The sequence below is a fragment of the Larus michahellis genome, chromosome 7, assembly GCF_964199755.1.
Source record: "Larus michahellis chromosome 7, bLarMic1.1, whole genome shotgun sequence".
Lineage (NCBI taxonomy): Eukaryota > Metazoa > Chordata > Aves > Charadriiformes > Laridae > Larus > Larus michahellis.
The window spans coordinates 5,249,328-5,272,250 of record NC_133902.1 but is presented as its reverse complement, the minus strand read 5'-3'; the positions used below and the strand labels follow the sequence as shown (position 1 = coordinate 5,272,250).

The following is a 22,923-nucleotide window of genomic DNA, read 5'->3' as shown; positions in this document are numbered from 1 at the left end:
TAAGTTTCATTTAATTAGGCTATTCTTGGGATTGGTGAAGATGTTTGAACTAATCTGTAGTGTTGTGTGTTTGTGATGTGGGGATACAAACACTCCAGCTGGTCTCTTAGTGATCCGTTGAGCCTTGTTAACTCTGTTTGTGCTCTGACGAACCCCACCGCCCTTCAGCACCCGCACGGCTTCGTGGAGTCGGCTTTTGACAGGGTGACGCTGCAGTGGCTCTTTGCAGCTGGCTGCTCAGAGCAGTTTCTGATTCCTCACTGGCAAACCTGTACCAGGGACTAGGGCAGGGACCCCTCAGCACCTCGAGACTGATGGCAGGTCTGCGCTTCTGCTGTGTTTACTGTAATATGGAGTCCTTGGAAGTGGAACCTGGCTGCTGTGCTTTTAAATTGACCCATTTCAAACAAGTCGACCAGCTCACGTTGGCAGGCAAGGCAAGGCCGTCCGCATCAGACGCACACCACGCTGCAGAGCTGGGAACCGGCTCCTTCAGCTCTGTGACCCGCTGCCCCTGCTCTGCGATCGGGCTCCTCCTCCAGTACAGCGTGGCCTCGTATGACACACCACGTGAACGCAACACCGCAAGAAATAATGGGGCACAAGCTGAGCCAGGTTGTGTAGGTGGTAAATTAAGCATTCTGTATGTAAATAACAGTTACTGCAAATACAAAATCTGAGCAACGTGAGGAAAACACATCCATCCTATGTACATCAGAGCAGTAAGGAGTGGTAGCTGAATAGCTACAGCTGCACTCGCTACAGAAAGTTCCTCTGCCATTTTCACTTCACATTTTTATAGAAACCTTCAGAGCTTTTTTTTCCGGGGGGGTGAGAGAGGTGTCCTATTTTTATTTTGCCTTGAAATTACTTTGGCTCAGATCCACAAAGGCACTTAATGTGCCTAAAGACCACGGTGACCCGGGCCATAGTTAATAATGGCTAACAACCCGATGGCACAGTCATAGTAAGGAAATGCCACGTGTGTCTACAGGAATTCTGGCTCATGAGAGGGATACGAAAGGTAGCAGTAGTGGATGCCGAGCTGCAGTGCGAGCTGTCACAGGTGAGCAAGTGTTCTGGGACCGTCTCTCTCTCTCTCTGTGTTGCAGCGCTGTGTGTTTCAGTCTGTCCGTGCTGTCCAGAGTTTGGTTCATTTTCAGCCAGCAGGAGCCGGGAGGGGGCGGGGGGAAGCTTACATTCTTTGTTGTAGGGATAAATGTGGCTTGCAACCACTTTGCAACACTGCCAGACCTGCAGGTGAAACCCTAGACGTGATTAACAGAAGGAACACGGCCAAAGATAATACAGAAGGGAAAGAATGAAAGGAGGAGAGAGTCAAACCCTGCCCAAATGGCAGGAGGTGGCTACGCGTGTTAGCTGGACTATGACCAAGGCAGATGCAGCAGAGCTGAATGGGGCTGTTAAAGGAGAAACACGTGGGACAGGAACTTTAACTATTCAGATTCTTCAGTATCTGAGATACCAAGCTGTAGCTAAATTTGGACATTGCACAAACATGTACGAACCCGTTCAGCCTTTACTGGTGATTCACCAAGGTTCGGGGCTGGATCTTGTGGCTGAGCTGCTCCACACGTGGTCGCGAAATCCATCACTCCTAGTGAACCACCCGCTGTCTGCGTGGTGAGCCCTAAGCCATACCTGCAGCTGCTGCCTGCAGGTCACAGCAGATGTTGCAGGAACAGGATTTCTTCAGCTTTTCAGCTGATTTTACGCGTTATTTGTCATATGCGCCAGAGAAATGAAACTTCTGGGGCCTTATAGTACCCCCCTTTTAGTGCAATGCAGTTAAAAAACCCCAGAAAGCTGATTTCTATGTGATTCAAGTACAACTTATCAGGGACAAACTGCTCCAGGCATCACAGTCTGTCCACTGGACCTGTTCTTCAGGAACTGGCTGTGTTCAAACTCCCCTCCCTGCTCCCTGGCTGGAAAAGGGCCGCTCCCTGTCTCTGCCTCCCTACGGGAGTCACTGTGGAAAACAATATTTAACGCACATCCTGGCACCCCAGCCGCTCACCGATGGCGTGGTGATGCTGCTGGCCTTGGGTGCTGGGGGGAGAGCTGGTACCTCCTCCCCACGCAGGGGCCCTGGGGCGAGACTCCCGTTGGTGGGAGGGCCACAGGGCGATGGCGGGTCTGGGCTAGTCGGGACCAGCTGTGTCTGTACCACAACGGGCTTTTGGGCACCAAGCAGGGAGGCTGCCGGGCGCTGGTCTGGCTCCCCTCCTGGTTCCTCTCGGCTGTGGCATGGAGCTGCCCTGCAAAAACAAAGGACGTGCCAGAAACGCCGGGTTCGCTTGCAGCCGCGCGCGTGCCGTCACGCGAGACGTGGCGCTCGTACTTTAACGCGCCGGTCTCTCTACCTTTGTCTAGTTTTGCATATCACAGTCACTTATTAAATCAGGTGTGGTAATTACTGAGCTGTGGCTGCAGAGAGCTGTTAACTTGCAGTACCAATTAAGGCGGCTCTGCTGATGAGTGGGCTTTGTCCTTACAAGGGGCCAGGCCTCCCGGCTGTCTGCAGCGGCCAGGCTGGGCCAGCCGCAGGGTGAACTTCTTCCCCAAAAACCTTGGCCAAAAATCAGGTCGCAAGTCAAGGCATTCTAGCTTCTCGAGCAAATTAGCTCCCTTCCAGTCTCTTTTGCTACTGATGCAGGTCAGGATTAAAAAAAAAATATATAAAATAATAACAATAAAAAAATAAAAATCACTATTAGAAAAAAAAGCCCTCCCAGCTTCTGGGGGTTACTGGGCTACAGAGGAACCCCAGCAAGACCAAGTTTTAGGAATCAGGCGAGCGGCAGCATCCAGCTATCAATCACAGCTAAACCCTGCACTTCTGGAAGCACTGCAAGGCTGTCAAGTTTTGACCTGGGAACAAAAACCTAATTGTAGAGCTCACGTCACCAAGGGAGCGTTTGCACAGACCTCGGTGACTCTGGCCCAGGCTAGCTGAGCCCATTAGGGCACTTCTGCCTTTTGCTTTTCGATAGCTGGAAACAGGTTTGAAATCAAACCCGAAGCATCGGTCTGCACAATCCTGTAGACCAAAGTGATTTAAAGGCAATGAAATGGCTGTTCTAAAACCTCAGTCAGCTCTTTTCTACAATTTTTCTCTTTCAGTAAGTAGCGCTTCCATATTGGGGCCAAAAATAGCCGGCCAGTTCTCATCTTGTTTTCCCATCAACACGGTCACGTCCCTCAGAGCCTGGAACGCAGATTCAGTTTCACACCAGCAACTGGGCTAAGTAAGACTTTTTCCCATCGGAGAATACGAGCTGCATCAAACAATTGATGGAATAATTAGGGTATTACCAAAGTGCTGTCAAGTATGGACTTAAAGAACAACCCCAAACTAGACACAAAATTATTACTTCTAAATGAATCAAAAGATTAAAAAATAATAATAATAATAATTAAAATAAAGATCCTAGGACTTGACATGAGCAGCACAATCGGGGAAACACCCCCAGCAGGTGGGTCTTCCACAGTCAGTGTCTGACCTGGAAAGGAAATACAATACGATCACCAGCACTCACACAACCTGGGTTTACAGTCGAGGGTGAGCCGCGCTGTCTCCCCGGTCAGGTTATTCCTCTAGGAGGCACTATGTTAATTACAAAAATAATAAAAAAAAAAATATACAACTGCATAACTGCATAGTGGTCATCTCTGAGCACTCCTCCGGGAGCTGGCTGTAAGTGTTCACGTAGGCACGGGGAAGGGTAGTGTCGGGGGCAGACGGCGGAACCCTAGGAGCAGGACGTGCAAGGTCATATGGTCACGGAGGCTACCGGAGAGTTAATGTTGGAGACAGTCAGGTGCTGGTTGTTGTCAGTGGTGCACTTGGGGAAGTCGTCCGTCTTACAGAGGATCTTGGAAATGATCTTGCGGAAGGTGTAGCGGAAGTCCCTGATCCTGTAGGCATAGATGATGGGATTGATGACAGAGTTGGCGTGGGAGAGGATGATGGCCATGTACATCACCCATTCAGGCTTGGATTTGGAGAACTCCTCGTGGAAGTGAGTGATGCAGTTCAAGATATGCAGGGGCAGCCAACAGAAAGCAAAAAGTCCTACAATGATGGCCAGAGACTTGGCTGCGTGGACCTCCTTCTGCAGTGTGGTCCTGGAGTTGCCCATGAGTTCGATCTGATGCAACTGTTTGCAGGCGACCATGAATATCTTAATGTAGATTCCCAGCATGATAACGAGGGGAAGCAGCACGCAGCCAAAGAAGTTGAAGTACACCATGTAGCTCATCGTCACCACGTTCTCAAAGAGGCATGAGATGAAGCAGCCGTGGTGCTCTGTCCTGGTGTTAGCCCCCGTCTCATTGGTGGCGTTGGGACAACCGCTCATGGCTTTATTCCAGCCCATAAGTGGAGTCAGTCCAATGCCAAAGGACAGGAGCCACAGCACAGCGATAAGTCCTCTTGCCCGCTTGCCGGTCACCAGACTATTATACCTACGGCATCAAGAAAAAAAACCAAAATAGAGACATTAAGTAAATGAGCACTCGTGAGTTCCCCGCAGTTAAAGTCATCAGCGTTTTGGCCAGTGCCACAGAAGCCCCACCCACACCCACGCGGGAATCTCACCTCTGCGACCACCGGAGGGGTCAAAAATCTCACCTGTGCTCTACGCCTACGCAGAGTGATTGGGGGAGGTGAGTCACTTACTATTCCTGAGAGGTGCCAAGCGCCATCCCTGCCCACGAACATCCTTCAATAGCAGGTAAGGACTTGGAGTCTTAAAAAAGGCTTTATCATTGCAGGAGCCTAAACCACCAACTGCAAGGAGGGCAAAAGCAAGGGGAAGGCTCCTCCGTAACCACCAACTTACTCTCTTGCTCTAAGCAGCCATTATCAGGCACGCCAGGGCACGTTGCTGGGCTACATGAACTTCTGGGCTGACTTACTACCGCTGAGACAATGCTGGCTCTCGATTCTACACTGTAATGGGTAGCTAAGAAGGACTTAACCAGCATCACCACACGCGTACAGCCTTTATACCACAGCCAGCCCGCTGCAGCTTGGGCTGCTCTTACGCCCGCAGCCATGCTGGTTTTCACTGGTGTTAGCCGTCTGGTGATGTGATGTCCCTTCCCGTGGTACCTCATACGCTAAGGTGGGAAGCACACATGTGTGTGGAAACCAGGGATCCTACCAGTTTCCCAAACAGAGCAATTCCTGGCTTACACATCCCAGACTGCAGCCCACGCAAGTTTGTTGTGGCTGGATAACAAACAGCCTGGAAGGCTTTTCTGAGCCAGCATCTGAAAGCAACCGCTCGTGATGGATTGCTTAGGAGAGGTACAAGTTGGGGTTTGTGTCTCCATTCAGAGTCTCGCATCCAGGCGTGGAGCTGGCAGCCAGGGACACCGGGCTCTTCTCCCCCCATTTCATGTCCCTGCTTTGTGCATCCTCCACCGGCGTTGGCCTCTGCTGCTCGTGTATGTGACGTGCCGAGTCTGCAGGACGCGCACCATCGCGGGGCCCTGAAGCCAAACACTTGGACCTGCAGCTTCCGAAGCCGTCACTGAGATTAAACCACACGGCTGTGCGTAGCTGCTGCTGTCAAACAACGCCTGTGCTCTGCTGAGCCGCCAAAACTGCTTGTAAAGACCCAGATTTTTTAAACAAATGCTTTTCTTGGGCACCTGCTGCTCTCACAGGTTACAAAGAAGCTCCGCGGTGGCCCAGGGACGAGCTGGTCCAGTGCTGAGGGGTGCAGAGCCCCGCGCTGCCCCGCACCTTTCCTAACCCCACGTACTGGGTGCCTTCATGGCAGAGAAAAAAAAGGTGCCCCTCCAGCCCCCAGGGACACAAACAGAGCTGGAACCTAAAGCAGCAACAGTCGGGCTGGTTTGGGTGCAACCAGAGCAGATGCCAACATCAAAGCATCAGTTGGGTCGCTCTTTGGAGATACGAAGAACTTGGTGACTGCCAGAAAGACATGAAAAACCCATTACTGTCCTCTCCAGAGCCAGTTAGCGTCCCGTCCTTCCCACACCCTTCTCTCAGCGCTTGTTTACTCTGGCTTGGCTACCCCGCTCCTCCTTTCCGAAGAACGTTTGTTCCGATTTTCTTCCGGCCCGTGAGGCAGGGGAGGGTTTCATTCCCACAGACCCACAGCTGTGCCTGTGAATCACACTGCGGGCGCCTCCCTGCGAGCCCTGCGTCCCTCTCCTCCTGCAGGCTACAAAGACGGGAGGGTAAACGGCGGGGGGGGGGTCTGCCAGCACGAAGGGGCGGCACAGAGGGGCTGGGGGGGGGGCCCTCGGCTCCTTCTGGGCGGCCGCTGCGGCGCGGGGCTCGCTTTGGGCACCGCCGGGGCTGGCCCCGAGGATGCGGGAGCAGCAGACACATTCAGGCGATGCTGAACTGTGAAGACGTTCCACGGCATAGACAGCTAAAGGGCAGGCCCAGCCACCGAGGGGTTTCTCCTGCGCTTTTCTCTCGTTATTATTAACTCCCGCTGCGTCAGAAGATGAGAAGTTATCGGACAGGGCACCACGGAGGCCAAGCCCATCGCTTGCAGCACCCCTGAAAACTTTAAGATTTGATTCCGAGCAAGTTCCCAGAAATGCGATCTCTTGGCAAAGTCTGAGTCTCCAGCTACGCCGTTGGCCAAGCTCAGTCGTTGCTGTAGGAGCGCCGGGAGCTGCTGCTGCCCTACAGCTCTGCACGTGGGAAGAGAAAAACGTGGCTCCTTGGCTTGTGCTATTCACTCTTAGTCGGTCACTTTAGTTGCTCCTCTGCTGCCTCGGTCACGTCACATCCCAAAACCTATTGTAGTAAGACTGGAAAATGCAAAAGGGACCCTTGTTCAGGAAGAGATACTGGAGGGTCAGGAGGTTTGTGTGTCTGAATCTGCGCAGGAGCACAAGGAAAAGCCATGGTGGCTCAGCTGAGCCCGGTGTCCCCCACTGGTGACATTCATTGCTGCGTCTTGCTGAAAACACATGGCCCCAGACAAGGTTTCTTCCATCCGCTCCTCTCCTGAACTCTTCTGCAAAGATAAGGCTCGGCTTGAAGGTTTACTAGCCCAGTGAAGAAGTCACTTCGTTTTCCAGGGGCTGTGGTGGTGGCATGTTTATTTTAGTGTTGCTCTTGCCCAGCGCATGCAGCAGAGCTGCAGCCAGCAGCACGGTTAAGCCGGGGCCCCTTCCGCGAGGAGGAGGAGGAGATGGAAAAACGTGCTGCGCTCCGGGTCTGCGAGGGGCAGAGCTGAGCAATGGCGAGGGCTGCAGGCCCGTCCCGCAGGGACGAGATGGTGCTCGTTGGAGTGGAGATGGTTACTCACAGGGAACAACGCGCTCCTTAGATCAGCTCTTCATTTTGGCAGGGATGCGCTGCCGGTTCCTCCCAGCGTCTCTCCATGCAGTGGGTCGATCCCAGGTAACGATGGTAGTCGCTGCTGGGACTACAGCGAAGGGTCACAGCTGGTCGCTGAGCTACCGGCCAGACGAGGCCACGGTGAAACTGGAGACAGTTCGATGCTCTAAAGTTGTTCATTAGTTACCTTATACCTTAATACACTTATTCGGTGGGACGCTGCCTTAAGTTAACGGAAGTTAAGCACGTCCTTAAAAATAAAGACGTGGACGACTATTACCAGGTCAAGGCACCAGCAGTCTCGTTAACGAGCCACTGCACACAACCGCACACAACCTCCTCATAAAGCAGCGGCCAGAGCAGCAGGCACGGGCTGTGAGACAGCCGAGACCCAGCTTTTTTCCTGAGCTCTATAAAACATGACCAGACAGTGAGGAACCAACAGATTTTTCACAGCTCTGAATGCTCCAGCAAACCCCTCCTTCATTCTCTTTTAGGCTTAATATTATTAGGCAAAAAAAACTATTAAAGTAAATTTACTCACCTGAGTCTGCTCAATTAATGTATAACAAATATTGAATCTCCTCTATGTTTCTGCCCAGAGGCATCAAATGTTACTTTAATGTAAACAACAGCTGAATATTTTAAAATGATTTATTGAGATTAAATAACCTGGCGATGCATTAGTCCCTTTTACACCGCCAGGCAAAGTCTCTTTACCGGTGTAATCACCAACAGGCAGCTAATTATCCCAGCTCCCACCCTGTGTCCCCGCAGTGGACACGCTGCAGACGTCCCGATGCCATCCCCGCTGTGCTGCCACCATGGAGCGACGCAGGTTTCTCTTCTTCTGCCGTACATAACTGTACGTTTGCCACCAGCGTCACACGGCCCGGGCCGCAGCAGGGCAAATACTTAAAGGACAGTTCAGCTGCTCTTATGACACGGCTCTGACCCACCGGAGTTGTCACGTACAGGTGCCAGGCTGCTGGGTCTGTGCCTGCTGTGCCGCCACCGAGAGGGACCGGTGGCAGAGCCCTCAGCCAGGGCACACCACGGCTCTGCCCAGCCACCGCTCTGCCGCTGAGGCTGGAGGAGGTGTCCCCTGCGCCGGTCCTTGGGCTGGAGATGGTGTCCTTCACCCAGCACACATTGCTCTCGCCTGTGGCCACTTCAGCGACGGGCTCAGCGAGGTCCACAGCTTTTACGGAAGAGCATCATGGCAACAACCAAAGCGACAGAGTTGTCCGTTAGCGCGGGCTGCTGGAAACCTCTCGGCACTCTCCAGGCGCTGTGCCTCCGGTTGGGAGGACGGGCAGGGTGGTTTGTTTCCTTTTTCCAAGAGATCTCATTGCATTTCTACTGCTATTTACTAGGGCTGGACACCAGCCAAGACACCCCGGCAGGTCCTGCTGAGCCCGGCGGGAGCAGAGCGGGACGCTGCCCGCCTGCAGCCAGCCCGGCCTCTCCCGGCATGGAGTTCGGCTCCCGACTGGAGGGAGCATCTCCCCACCAGCCCATCAGCGACCCCACGGAGATCACCCAAGCAGAGGCACCGCTGCCCCTGAGCTCCCGTCTCACGAGGAGCCTACGGCGGCAGCCAAGGCGGAATTCAGCATTTCGGGAGATTAGGCTTGGGGCAGGGACCAGCAACGGCCTGGAGGAAAGAGTCTGGAAGGGGACTATGAGTCCCACATTATGTATCCCCAAAGAGCAGGAAGTGGGGAGAATTCCCCACTGACCCCAGAAGGATCACAGAACCGTAGAATTGCCCAGGTTGGAAGGGACCTTTCAGATCATCGAGTCCAACCATCAACTGAACACTGACAAAACCCATCACTAAATCATGTCGCCAAGCACCACGTCTACCCGTCTTTTAAATCCCTCCAGGGATGGTGCCTCAACCCCTTCCCTGGGCAGCCTGTTCCCTTGCTTGGTAACCCTTTCAGTGTAAAAATTTTTCCTAACATCTAATCTAAACCTCCCCTTGGCGCAACTTGAGGCCAGATGAATGGATCAAAATGCGGTGGTGCCACACACCTCGTCGCCTGGTGGGGGCCGGTGGGCCATGATGCTGGCCTGGGCCCTGGCTGATGAGTTACTGAGTAAATAAACCCGGGGTCAACAAAGAGCAGAGCCAACAGCAAAAAGTTTGTTTTGCCGAGCATTTGAGATGTTGTGCTGCTGAACGAAAGGGTGAGCTGCAAGCTGAGGAACTGCGCCAGCCGTTCCCACCGTGTGCTCTGTGGTGCAGGGTCTGCCCCGCGCTGGGCAGCCTTCCACCCCGCAGCCCTGGCCCTGCGCAGGGGCAGGCAGGCGGGAGGGGACCCCTTTGACCGTCGCCTGCGGGGCGGCACGACCCCTCTAACATCTCTTCACCACGGCAGCCCTCTTCCCAAAGCCCTTCCCTACCTCCCCGCTACTGGGCCACCGCTGGAGACAGTGTCCCGTGCCCGGGGCTGCCGGGCGGCGAGCGGATGCGGAGTTCGCAGAACTCGCCCTACGCAGGTGCTCTGATACAAACAAGCAGTGATAATTTATAGGTTTCTATTTTAAGCGTGAAGGAAAATACACAGACACCTCCATTCACAAGTGGAGACAGCAGTTTGGCTGCCAGGCATTGTATCCTTCTCATCCACTCGCAGCTGTACTTTGCATATTGTGCCTCGGGGTTTTTTTTTTGTTTTGTTTTTAATAGCATGAAATAAGCAGCATTGCTGCCGGTCTGTTTGCTCCACGCACAGCCATGGAATGGAGATCACATACCAGCTGAGACATCCTGGCAGGACATTCTAAATTAATCATAAATTGCACCTTGGGGAGGAGTGGGGGAGAGGGAGAAAAAAAAAAAAAGAAAAAGCTGTGCTTTTTAGCCAGGAAGGAGTTGGCGATGAGAGTGAGAAATCTGATTAGCGGTTGCGGTATCAGCCGAGGAAGCGGGACATCTGCGCCTGTCCGTGTCCAGCTGCAGACAAATCGCTTCCTCCTGCATCTGTCCCTATTGTGCGCAGGGGACGGCAGCAGCGTCCCCCGCTCCCACCCCCGGCCTTCCTGCCGGGGACGCCGAGCTGGACGGGTTCCTGCGGACACGCCGGCACCCACCGCTCGGGTGGGCGCACGGGGCGGGGTTGCTTGGAGGGGGAGGAGGCGTCGCTCGGCACCCTCCGTTCCGGGAGCATCGTTCCCGCTGACTTCATGGGAGACGCGGGCGGCTGCGGCAGCTCGGCCCCTGCGCCCCCAACCTCCAGGGGACAGAGATGTGGGGGGCTCTGGGCTCCCGCTGACAAGAGCACGCACCCAACGGGCAGCTCCCCCCACCCGCAGGGAGCACCCCCCCCCGCCAACGCTGGGCAAGCGTCCCCCGCTGTTGTGCAACCCTGGGTAATGACATGGAAGCGAGAAGAGCCGTCCCTCGTGCCACAGAGCCCGGCCGCTGGTCAAGCCTTGCCTTCAAAAGGGTGGCCGGGTGGGGGGTGCTGCTCCGAGGCTTGCGCCTGGGCGCTGGGGGAGCCCACCTCGCCTTGGCTCCCACCGCACGGTGAGCGGGAACGGCCGCCCGCTCGCCTGCCGGGGCGCTTCGGTTTCCAGTCCTGCTCGAGGCAGCGAACCAGCAAGGTCACAGGTTGCAACGCTTTGTTTTTAGATTTTGGGGGCGGGGGGGGGGTTCGCTAAAAGGCATTTAAATCACAGAATGGTTGGGGTTGGACGGGACCTGCGGAGATCAGGCAGTCCAACCCCTCTGCCGAAGCAGGGTCACCCACAGCAGGCTGGACAGGAGCGCGTCCAGGCGGGTCTGGAGACCCTTCTCCTCCAGCGAAGGAGACTCCGCAGCCTCTCCAGTAAAGACCAGAAGGTGCCTCTCTGGTAAAGACCAGAAGGCCTTCACTTCCCCCAGGGCTTGCTTTGTTCATGCCATACGGCATTTTTCAGCCTTAGTCTGAAATAAAAGCTAAAATAGAAGATGCTTTTGAACTAGTAAGAGAAGCCGACAAGCGCAGTGTGTGACGGGAGGCTGTGAGGGGCTGGGGCTGCTCCAGCCCTGCCGTACTGCCTGCTGGCTCTCTGGGAAGCAATTCCACCCGGGAGCAGAGTCACAGAGAAGCAGACGGATGTGGGGCAGAGAAAGGCAGGACCAGCAGCACAGAGCCCAGGGCGAAGCCGTTCTGGCTGAGGATGAGCCCTCGGGCGGACGGTGGCCGTCTGCTGCCCCCAGAGGAAGGCAGGGATGGGGGGGGTGGCTGCCAGTCAGAAGCAAACCTGTTTGCAGCCCCAGGTTAACTGCTCCTCAGTTATGAAGACTCCAAATTACTCTTCCCAGGACAAAACCCACTTGTGCTTCACACTCGGCCGTGGCGGTGCCTCTTGGGATGAGTTGGGCGTATGGAGGGGACCATTCCTACCCCTGGGTGCCCGCTTGTGCCGGTGTGCCCCAGCCCAGGCGACAACCACACCAGGTCCTGCAGCCTGTGAGCTCGAACTATCATAGGATCATAGAAAGTTTTGGCTTGGAAGGGACCGTAAAGCTCCTCCAGTGGCACCCCCTGCCCTGGGCAGGGACACCTCCCACCAGCCCAGGTTGCTCCAAGCCCCGTCCAACCTGGCCTTGAACCCCTCCAGGGATGGGGCAGCCACAGCTTCTCTGGGCAACCTGGGCCAGGGGCTCACCACTCTCGGATTAAAGAGTTTATTCCTAATATCTAATCTAAATCTGCCCTCTTTCAGTTTAGAGGTATCCATAGCCATGTGCTTATCCCTCCTGTGAACTCCTCCTTCCCCGGGGTGAAGGCTCCGCTCTGCAGCCCCCAGCTCCTGCCTCACCCCGCTTTGTCCCCACACACCCTTCCATGGGTGGCACCTCACCCTGCCGCTGCCAGCGCTGGCCCAGGGCAGGGGAAGGGCGCTGCGTTTGCATGTGGGAAGGAGAAATGCGGACGAGCACAGGTTTCGGCCCAAAGCACCCTGCAAACGGCACGCATTTGGGTCATCTGGGGGAACAAGAGAGTTAGAAGGGAAATGGCATCCTGGGCTGCTGTGGGGCGGGGAGCGGTGGGAGGGGGGGGCCACGGAGCTGTGCACGTGTTGAACACCGACGCTTGCGACGTGTGAATGTTTTTCTCACAAGTTTCTCAGCAGCCAGGCAGGACTTTTCCTTCGCCACCCTGGCTTGTGTCTGCAGGAGCCGGCCCCAGCCAGCTCTCGCCCCCGACGGGGGGTGAGAAAAGGTGACTGAAAACTGAACTGAGACGCCCGGGGCACAAGCGGGTGCAGGGCAAGCTGTGGGCTCGCTGCCTGCGCTGGGCAACCCCCGGCTGCCCACGCCTGATGCCGGAGGCGGGGGGGGGGGGCACTGCCAGAGGCGCTCAGAGCCCCCGCGGCACAGGAAGGAAACGAGCCGAGCGCTCCCCACACACCACCTCTCACGGGCCAACAACCGGAGACATCAAAACACCGGCAGCCGCCTCAAAACGCCCATGTGCAGGCAGGGGTGTGCGACACCCACCCGCCCGCCATGCCCCATGGGTGCTCCCGAGCCCTGCAGCACAAAACCCTGGTTCTCCCGACCCAAGACTGCAGGGCTGAGAATCTTACAAGCCCGCAGCCCTCCCGAGCTCTTCCTCGGCGCCACCCTCCCTCCAGGGCCCTCAAACACCACGTTATCCCTGAGGGTGCCTGGGGCTGAGCATTTTTGTCATTCCAAAACCTCCCAGAACGGCCAGACCTCAGACGTGCAGCACTGGGGCAGCTGAGTTAAAGGTGGCTGGTGGAGGTGAGATACGATACGATTCACAGCGAGCTCTTTGGGTGCGATCCTGGCTATAGAGCCATGGTTGGGACCGCTGCCCTCCCAGGCACCTGCTGCCCTGCGCTCTCAGATGACATGCAGGGGTGGGGAGATGGCAGATCTCTGCCAGATCACTCTTTCTGCAATGAAACGGGCGCTGAAGCCCTTCCCGAAGGCCCCAAACAGCCGCTCCATCCACCAGCCCCAGCAAGCTGCAAGGTGCTCTCCCCACAGAGCCTCCACCGACCTCCCCAAGGGCTGCTGGGTCTCGCGTGGTCAGCACCGAGCCCAGCACTGTCACCCCCCCGCGCCCCGTCCCAGTGTGCCCCATCCTGCCCTTGCTTCCCTGCCCGGGTGCAGCCGGGCTCGGACCAGCCGCCAACACCGTGTCCAGCCCCCGTGTGCCACCTGCGCCATTGCAGAATGACGGGCAAATGCCACGGAGGAGAATGACAGGCCTGAGCACGGGGGAGGGAGGATGTGGCCAACGGCCGCCCCTGCAGCACCGCGGTCCCTGGGATTGGGGAGGGAGCAGGATCCGGGATGCGGGGTCACGGGCACTGATGCACCACGACGGGGGTGCAGGCAGAACCCCAGCCGCGGTGTCACCCGTCCGTCTGCCCAGATGCTCCTGCAGGGACCCTGCTCTGTCCCTTGTCCCCAGCGGGTCCAGCAGCTCTGGTCACGGTGCTCAGTGACGTGCCAGTGGCCCACATGGCACCGGAGGGTGAGCGAAAGGGCACGGACACACCCCCACCGATGTACGCGCAGGTTATTTGTGGCTCATGCCCAGCCCGATGTCATCCGTCGGATTAGGAGGTAATCCGCTCTTTGGCACGTACAGATTCCCTCGGCCGCCGCCGGACTTCGCAAAGCCACCAGAGCCCACGGGGAGGGGAGAGGACCGACACATCTGTAGGCGCAGCTGGCGTCACTGATTCCTGGCATCCTGCGGACCAAAGCCGTCTATAGCACAGGAGCAGCGGCCCCAACGCCCCCCGCGCAGCGACAGCCCGGCGCGGCCAAGGGCCGGGCCAGAACACGCCTAAAAGACTCAGTTTTGTGGTCTCTGCTCATTGCTACGACAAACAGCAAATTCGGAAAAACCCCAAGAACAAGCCCGTTAGTTAACAAAGCAAAAACTTTTAAATATAAAATAAAACAGCTCCCTGTCATAACGTTTTGTTTTAATATATTTCTGGCAGAGAGGTCCGAAGGTCTTACTTCTGGAGCAAAATTCTGATCAATTTCAAAAGGTGGTTTTTTTCCCCCTAAAAATTAACAGACTGAGATGACCAAAACTGAAAAAAAACGCTCCTAACCCCAAATCTCCAGGTCCTGGCTCAGCCCAAGGATCGGTGCCCTCAGCTGACAGCCTGGAAATGGGAATTCCAGCTGCTGCTCCTCAGCCATCCCTGCTGTCCCCCGCCTCCATGGGAGCCGCGTCGGGCCAGAGGCCTCGCAGAACTCTCAAATTCCCTTCCTGACGGGATTTTGCCTTTTGGAAGGGAAGTGACCCCTGAGGTGGGGGAAAAAAATATAAAAATTAGGGACAGGCATTGTAAGGAAACCAGGCAGCGTGCAACTAAAAATAGCTGTGATTTTTCCCCCCTGGCTCCGGTTTGTGGCCGTGAGGCCACATGTGATTATTCCTGATTCTTTTTATTTGTGCTTCTATCTCTAGAGTCGGCTGCATCCGAAGCCCAGAGCGAGCGGCAGCCCTGGGGGGAACCCAGGGACAGGTAAATGGGGAATGCCGGCCCCCGACTGACTCCACAACCCCCCCCCACGCTCTGCCTGAGCCGAGCTCGACTGTCCCCAACACCCTTAAAGAGGTGACAACGCCGCTGCTCCAGCCACCGCGCCAGCGCTCGGGCCAGGTTTGTTGCACGTGAAGTTTATCGGCTGGTGGTAACCTTGGCCTGGCACAGCCATGGGATGGAGGTGGGAGGCGGAGCATCCACCCCTCTGGAATAGCGATGCCCTCCGTGCTGCCCCGGGTCTGAGGACGGGGCACCGCGCGTGTGAGCCACACACGAAGAGCAGAACCCGCCTGGGAGTTCAGATGAAGGGCAACGCAAGGCTTTCCCTTTGGAAAGGAAATGAAGCAAGGGCAGAAGAAGGAAGAGCAGCTGCAATTCTGTGTCGCTGGTGGCACGCAGAAAATGGCAGGTGAAATCCAAGGCTCTGAAGAGGATTTTCTCCCCTCCCCAGGGGCTCCAGCCCTCCCGCCTGCCTTAGATACCCACCAGTTTGCTTTGCTGAGGACCAAGCTGGGAGTTGAGAGGACTCCAGGAACAATTCTTTGCGGGAGAACAGGGAGCCCCCTCCTCTGCAGCAGCAGGGCCCAAGGGAGGGCAGGCAGCGATAAAGCATCAGGCACCCCACCTCACGAAAGGGCACTGCACAGCTAAAAGGATCAGATAAGAGCAACAACAACCACCCAAACGGAATTTGTCCCCATGAGGAGAGCAGAGAGGAGCTGGGCTGTTGCCTTCATCGTGTCAAAGACAAGAGGGGCAGCAGCTCCGGCAGGAGACAGGCGGCACTGGGAGCAGAGCGGTGCAGCACCATTGCCCGACGGTGATCCAAGCGCGGATCCCAGCGCGGATGCTCTGGCTGCAGCGGGGCAGCCAGGGCTCGGCGGGGTGCAGGAAGGGAGGGGACCTGGGCATGGACACCCTGCTCTGGTTCATGGCAGAGCTGCCTGGGAACACCAGTCCTGCACTTCTGCTAGGGAAAATGGGAGAGAACTAAGTCCAGGGGGGAAGAACAAGCACCAAATCAGTTCAAACTGCAGGGAGCTGGGGCTAATTCTCCCTCCGCGTCTCAGCTGGGGTCTTTGCCAGGGAGGCAGCAGCAGGACAACATCCACTGTCCTGCAGGAGATTACCAGCCGGACAAGGGCACGCAGACCGTGATGTAGTACAGCGTTTCATTCTCCTTTTGCTCTCTAAATGCAGATATTCTTCTCCCTCCCTAATTCCTGACACGTTTGTTCCAGGCTTCTATCCGTACCTACAATCATTAGCCACGCCAAAGGATTTTGGTTAATGCAAATAAAAGGGAAAGATTTTATTCCACCTACAAATCTTCTTTGGCTCGCAGCTATGGGGCCGTGGGGCGAACTCCAGCTCTGGAGAAAGCCAGAGAGCGAAAGCCTTAGCACCGCGCTCGTGCCAAACACTCCGCGGGACGGATTTACTGCTGCTGAAAGATGCTCAATTGCCTGGCTTTGATGTTCTGCTTGGAGGAAGTGCTGCAGAGGAGCAAGATTTCGGGGCGGGGGGGGGTTGGCAGATGAGAGCGGGGATGGTGCCGTGTACCCGGGGCACAGGGACCGGCACAGGGACGGACGCAGGGACAGCAGCGGCTCTGCCCGGTCGGGAGCACTGGGCTGGGAGCACTGGGCTCCAGGAGGGATGCGGGCAGAAAGGCAGGGCTGGAGCGCGTTTGAAGACAAGACGCCGTGTCCAGGGGAGAAGGGACCCGGGAAAGGGCTCAGAGCCGCAGCTGCACGAACCGGGGAGCACGGCTGGGGCTTCTCCATAAACAGTAAATTTGACAAAAACAAACAAACAAAATAAGGGTTTCAAGGGACAGAAAGAATTCGTGGCTTCAGGTCAAATTCGGCAAATATTTTTAGCCTGAAGAGGGAGGGTTCTAAAACCCCATTTTTAAATTTTGTGAGATTTTTGTTTTGCCATTGCCTAGAGGAGAATTTGTTAGTTCCTTTCCAGCGAGGGGGGGCTCCATTTCAAACAGCAGCACAGCAACGTCAAAAGGGTTAAGCAACTCAAACAAAATCCGCCAGGTTGCTCAGGATCACTCTGTTTCACTGAAGCCTCCCAGCATCTCTAGTTCAGTTTGACTGAAACAATTTTCCTCTTCCCCATGGGATTTTTTCGGTTCAGCCACAGAACTGAAAAATCCATTATTAGCCTGGCGATAATGCAAACTTCGCACACCCCCAGCCCTCCGGCCTGCCCAGCCTCTCAGTGTGCTCAAACAGCCCTGAAATAGCAGCGAATAATGTGAAAAATGCTCAGTTCTCGATGTCCCTGCAGAGGTTTCCACGGGGAGCTGGTACACTGGATGCGACAGGGACACTTGTCTGCTCTGCAACAACTGATTATTTATTGTAATTGCTAGATAGGGCTGGGTACAAATCATTTTCTTAAACGTTTAATACTTCATGGCCTGTTACCAGCCTCTGTGCCGGTCTCCAGGATGAGAGTTTAGGTAAGAAAAACTTTTCCTAAGGTTGCCATTCCTCCAAACCCATGACCAGCTTTCCTTTTCCGCAGCACAAACCTCCTCCCAGAACCAGTGTGTGCCTCTGCCCAGAGCGGGAGGCTGGACAAGCTCCTGCCCCCTCGCCGCCGGCAGCACCATGGAGCATCCCGGGAATAACGACGCTGAGGAGGCAGCTCTAACTAAGCCTTGGTTGGAAAACCCTGCTGCAGCAGAGAAGCGTTTTGCCCGTGTCGTTTTATAACCTCCTCTAACCTCTTCTGGTCTTGGCCGTACAAATAAAACCAGCCTTTCAGTGCCGGTCCCTAAATCTCCTGTTGCCGAAGCAATGACCCGTCCATTGCCCTGCAGTCCCAGCGGTGAGAAACCGCCTCCTCCTTTTAAAGGGGTTTTACTCACTGGTCACCTCTGAGAGCAAGGAAACGGGCCACGATGCCAAGACCAAGTTTAATCCAAACTTCACACTTCAGACCAGACCAGAACGGGACTCCTGGATCTCCGCTTACAGCTGAAGGGGCTGTATGTGTCCTCCTAGGAAGCGCTTATAGGAATAAAGACATTCGTGCAAATGGAATAAAAGGTTTAGCCTAAGACGGGGTGAAAAAGCAATGCTGGGAAAGGATCCCAAAAGCAAGGCAAAACTGCCCTGGGATTTCATCCCACACAGGTGTAGGAGCTGACCTCTTGGAGAGTCGAGCAACCCTGCTAGAAACAGGGGCTGTGGGAAAAAAAAATAATAAGAGAGCGGAGGAAATAGCTACTATTTTGTCAGTTCACGAAACCACTTCCCTTCTGCAAAGAAGTAAATGATCCCCTCAGAGCGTTTCTGACCTGCCGCTCTCGCCTCGCGTTCCGGCAGCGTCGAAAACGAGCTCGCAAGATTCAGCTTCCTCAGCCAAGTGCTGCAAAAATCACTTGTGGTCCAAAGGAAAAGGGTTACACTGAACAGCCCGGGCTCGAGCAGCCTGCTCGGGGGTGGTGCTGCGATTAAACTGAAACTTCAAAAATAGGACCTGCTTCCGTAGCTGCTGCTGTGCCACTAGCCCCCATCCCGAGAAATCCCCAAGGGAACAAATGGAAGAGGCACCAAAGCATTGTCTGGAGCTAGCACGGGTGGCTGGGAAGGTAAGGAGCCGGTTTCAGAGATGCTGGCAGCAATCGGGGCTACTCTGTGTCTGCTCCCTCCCGTACAGAGCTCGGCTCTCGCTTACGCTGCATCCCGTGGAATTTCCATGCGCCCAGCTCCGACGGCACACGCAGCCACTCAGCACACATGCATTTCCATCACCAGTTTTTATCATCTGCCCAGTAGCTAATTAATATTTGAACAATGTATGGGTATTCTCCGATGCAAGGTGCCAGAACAGGGCGAAGGGGTTTTTTTTAAGTCATTTTAGGGTGGATTCATCGCTCGCGTGAGGGAGATACGAGAGACAAGCAGAACCTAGGAAAGCTACAGCTTACACAGCTCAGCTGAGGTCCCCACTCCAAATCTGTCCTGTTTCCCCACAGCCTCCACTTCTGAGAGCCCCCTGAGCGGTCCTGGACTCCCCAGCGGGGCTCCATACGAGTCTCTTTCTCGGGGAGGAACAACAGAGACATGAAGGAGACTGAGACTAAGGGATCAGGTCACTCGCAATGCAAAGCCGGGGGTTCGGTGCACTTAAGCCTACAGAAGCTGCTGCGCCAACTGCCTGGTGAAGCGCCTGTAAAACCCACTCAGTAAGATTTTGCCCCATGAATTAGAAGGGAAGCAATTTATGACCTTTATGACTTGGATGAAAGTCTAAACTGTGAAATTCTGACATCTGACGTATGAATCCTTTCTGCTTCCTTCCTCCCTCTCCTTTCACAGCGTATGCACAGAGCTGGCACCTTCTGACGTGTACTGATCTATACGCTCTCTTACCGTAAGCACGCAGAAGGAAAAGGTACGTACGCAAGCACCGAAATGCGGTTTCAGCATTTGTAGATGCAGTTTCAGTTCATTCACTATAGCCCTCTAAAAACTGGAAGACAGCCTGGTTAGACTCTAGTCCTAGCTGAAAATGAGAAGTATGTACAAAGTTGTATTAAGGTCTATTTAAGATGACTTTCAGCCTTTCTAAAAGCATTGTGACCTGAGCGCCTCAGGAAGAGACAAGAGCTCTTACAGAACAGCCTACAGACCTGCTTTGCTTATAGGCTGGGAAGTAGCTGAAAGAGTGGTTGCTCCTATATTTAATTGCCTGGGAAGATGCCCAGACGCCACAATAATGGGGGCTGTATAAATACCTACATAGATTAGCTACAGCTATCCCAAGCACAAGCACACTACTACATCACTGCACAGCCCCCGCAAGAAGCCACTGACCCTCCCAAGACAAACGTCCTCAAGAAACTCAGCTCCCAGGTATATTTGGAAGCGAGAGGCAGGATACTGAAAACCTGATCCCGCTCCTGCAGCAAGTGCAGAATCTCTGTTCTTTTCATCGTCACCTCTGAGCAGCAAACCTCTTATGGTGACACTAGAGATTAGAAGTTCTGTGCTCTAAGGCAAGGGAGGTCACAGTCTGGGCTGTCACGGAATGTGGCTACTTGTGTGCACTCCAGTCTCTTACCTCAGTGGGATCTTAATAGCCAGGTACCTGTCGATGGCCACTGCCAGAAGGCTGAAAATGGAGCTTTGGGTCAGCACCAGCACGAAGCAGGCGAAGAAGAGGCAGCTGTGAAAATCCACCTGGAATCCGATGCTGATGGTGATGGCGAAAGGGATGGCTAGCAAACCCACCGCAATATCAGCCACTGCCAGGGACACCAGGAAATAGTTGGTCGCGTTCTTCAAGGTACTGTTGATGGCCACGGCCCAGCAGACCAGGACGTTGCCGGCGATAGACAGCACCGCGATGATCAGTTCCAGCACGATGTAGGTGGTTTTCAGCGTGTCCATGGCGAGAGCTCAGGGCGAGGAGCTAGAACCGTTCACGAGAAAAAGGTACTTTCCACCGGGCGCCCGTCCGCAGGTACCAACAGGCCACGGGGCAGCGCTTCCCGGCCAGAAACACCCATCCCCGGGCTCACCGCCGCCTCCCGCCCGGCCGCCGGGGCGTGGGGGGCCGGAGGGGCGCGGCGAGCCCCGGGCCGCAGCCCCCCGCTGCCCGCACCGCCCGGCCCCCGCCGGGCATCCGCGGCCGCGCTCCCGCGGGGCACCGGTCACCGCCCGCCCGCCGCCGCCGGGCCCGGCCGCTGCGCCCGCCGCCGGGCCATCCGCCGGCACCTCGGGGCGGGACGCGACGGGAAGGGACGGGACGGGACGGCCCCGCCGCCGCCGCTCCGCCCGGGGATGCTCCGCCGCCCGCCCGCTCCCCGCGGAAAGCGGCTGCCGGCCGCGGCGGGGCTATTTCTGCACATGGGGCGAGCGGGGCGGGGAGTGCGCGGCGCCCAGGCGATTGGCCGAGAACCGGCGGGCCCCGGGACGGCACCCCCGCACCGCCCGGACCCGACCCCCCGCACCGCATGGACTCGGGACGACACCCCCGCGCCGTCCGGCTCCGACACGGCACCCCCGCGCCGCCCGACCCCTGGCCCCCCGCACCGCCCGGACCCGGGACGGCACCCCTGCACCGCCCAGACCCGACCCCCCGCACCGCACGGACGGGGAACGGCACCCCCTCACCCAGGACGGCACCCCCGCACCCCCCGACCCCGGCCCCTCGCACCGCACGGACCCGGGACGACGCCCCCGGACGCGACCCCCCACCATCACCCGGCTCCGACACGGCACCCCCGCGCCCGGGACGGCACCCCCGCACCCCACGGCCCCGACCCCCCGCACCAGACAGGCTCAGGACGGCACCCCCGCACCCAGGCCCCCGCACCACCCCATCCCCGCACCCTGCTGCTGCCCCCCCGGGCGCAGAGGCCGAGCCGGCGGGCTGGCTGCTGCTCTCCACGGGGGTTTTCGGGGCGCTGGGCTGCGGCCCTCCAAGGGTCGCTTTGCCAAACAAAAAAAGTGAAAAAGTGAAAAGTTTCCCCGCAAGGTTTTGGGCCACACTTTCCCCCAGCGCGACCAAGGCTCAGATGTTGCTACAGGCTGTTGGGACACCGCCGGGGGTGTTGCCACACGGGGAAAATTCCCCACGAGCAGTGCACTGACCAAAAGTAAGCGATTTCACAAAAATCATGACAGCATCGAGTCCGTAGACAGTTATCACGCAACGTGACATTTCCTGATGTAAGAAAATGGCAAAATACCATGGATTAGCAAACGCTATTACTCACAGGGCTGAAGTAGTTAAGTTTAGACCTAAGGAGCTTGGAAAAAATTAAAACCTGATGCAATCAAGGGTTTGGTTGTCTGGTGGGTCTTAAAACCAGCAGTGTATAGGAAGATAAATATAATTTAATAACTACTTACCATTTCATTGCACCTTTCATGCTTTATGTTGTGTCCACCACCAAAACACAACCAGACCAGAGGCGGAACTTCACACCAGTTCTGTAGCATGCACCAGCACAAAATTAATCCAGGACAGAAACTAGAAAAAAACCCAAACAATTCAGAAAAATAAGCCTTCCCATAGCAAACAGAAAGTAAAAGAAATTGCCATTGTTTTGGTTTGTTTTTTTTTTTTTTTTTTTAAACAAATTTGGAAATGAAATCCCGTGGAAGGGAAAGCTTTGTGGGGATCCAAAGTTAATGCAGAGCAAGAACAAATGGGGAGAAAAGGGATCAAAATGATTTCTATGGACATGGCGTAAACGGAAACACTCTGATTGACTAGCAATGCTTTGGATCAGACAGATATGAAGCAGAACTCTTAATTTGTCTTGAATGAAGCCATTTTTTTCAAGTCGGACATCTCAGGAGCAGAATGCTGAAGGATGACTCGGATGCTGGAGGGAAGCCGTGCCTGTGGTGTGTTTAATTCGATGGGGACGTACAACAGGGTCCCCTTCGCTCCGTTCAGACAAAAGGATCTGCGCTCCGGGAGCATTGCTGCCCCTTCCCTCCCGCCTGGCAGCTTTGCACTTCCAAGCACTTTGCTGGCGCAAGGGAAGGACCGATTCCCACGACAGCACTGACAGGCGAGCGCGTAACTCGGGCGGTTCAAACCTCGGTGTCCGCCCGGGACCGCGCTGAAAGGAAGGAGAGAGTTTTGAGAGGAACTTGGGGCTGCCGGAACGCAGCCCCCCCGTGCCAGGCTGCTCCATCTCTCTCAGCACTTGCTGGATCCTGAACTTGCCTACACTGGTTTGGTTTATTTATTATTTTGGGATGAGTGCAGCTTCCCTCGTGCAGAGCCTGTTATAATCATGTAAACGATGGTAAACTCTCATGGAAAAGCACTTTTCCCCCCAAAGCAACGGATTTACATCAGGGTTTTTACACATATTGTTTTCCTAGCGCTAAAACATGTGCCAACAGAAGCCTTCTGCTGCTTTATAGCACTTCAGTGAAATGAGCATTAACTTCTTGCAGTGGATACATTTTATTAGGAAAAGATCTGCTTTTGTGATTATGGAAGTGTTTTTTACAGGCCGA

At 55.6% G+C, this 22,923-nt stretch overlaps 1 protein-coding gene across 2 annotated transcripts; it reads right to left on the bottom strand.

The window, feature by feature from the left end:
* Window positions 1-2: 2 nt before the first annotated feature.
* Window positions 3-22,388, bottom strand: ADORA2B (adenosine A2b receptor). Of its 2 annotated transcripts, XM_074596179.1 has the most exons (3): window positions 21,796-22,388; window positions 20,000-20,350; window positions 3-4,491 (listed from the first exon to the last, which is right to left on the bottom strand). In XM_074596179.1, exons 2-3 carry the CDS (start codon window positions 20,326-20,328, stop codon window positions 3,798-3,800), a joined length of 1,023 nt encoding a protein of 340 aa, XP_074452280.1. In that variant the 5' UTR covers window positions 20,329-20,350; window positions 21,796-22,388; the 3' UTR covers window positions 3-3,797. The 2 variants fall into 2 exon arrangements, with proteins under 2 accessions (XP_074452280.1, XP_074452281.1); XM_074596180.1 differs by lacking the exon at window positions 21,796-22,388 and having other exon boundaries at window positions 20,000-20,729.
* Window positions 22,389-22,923: the final 535 nt, after the last annotated feature.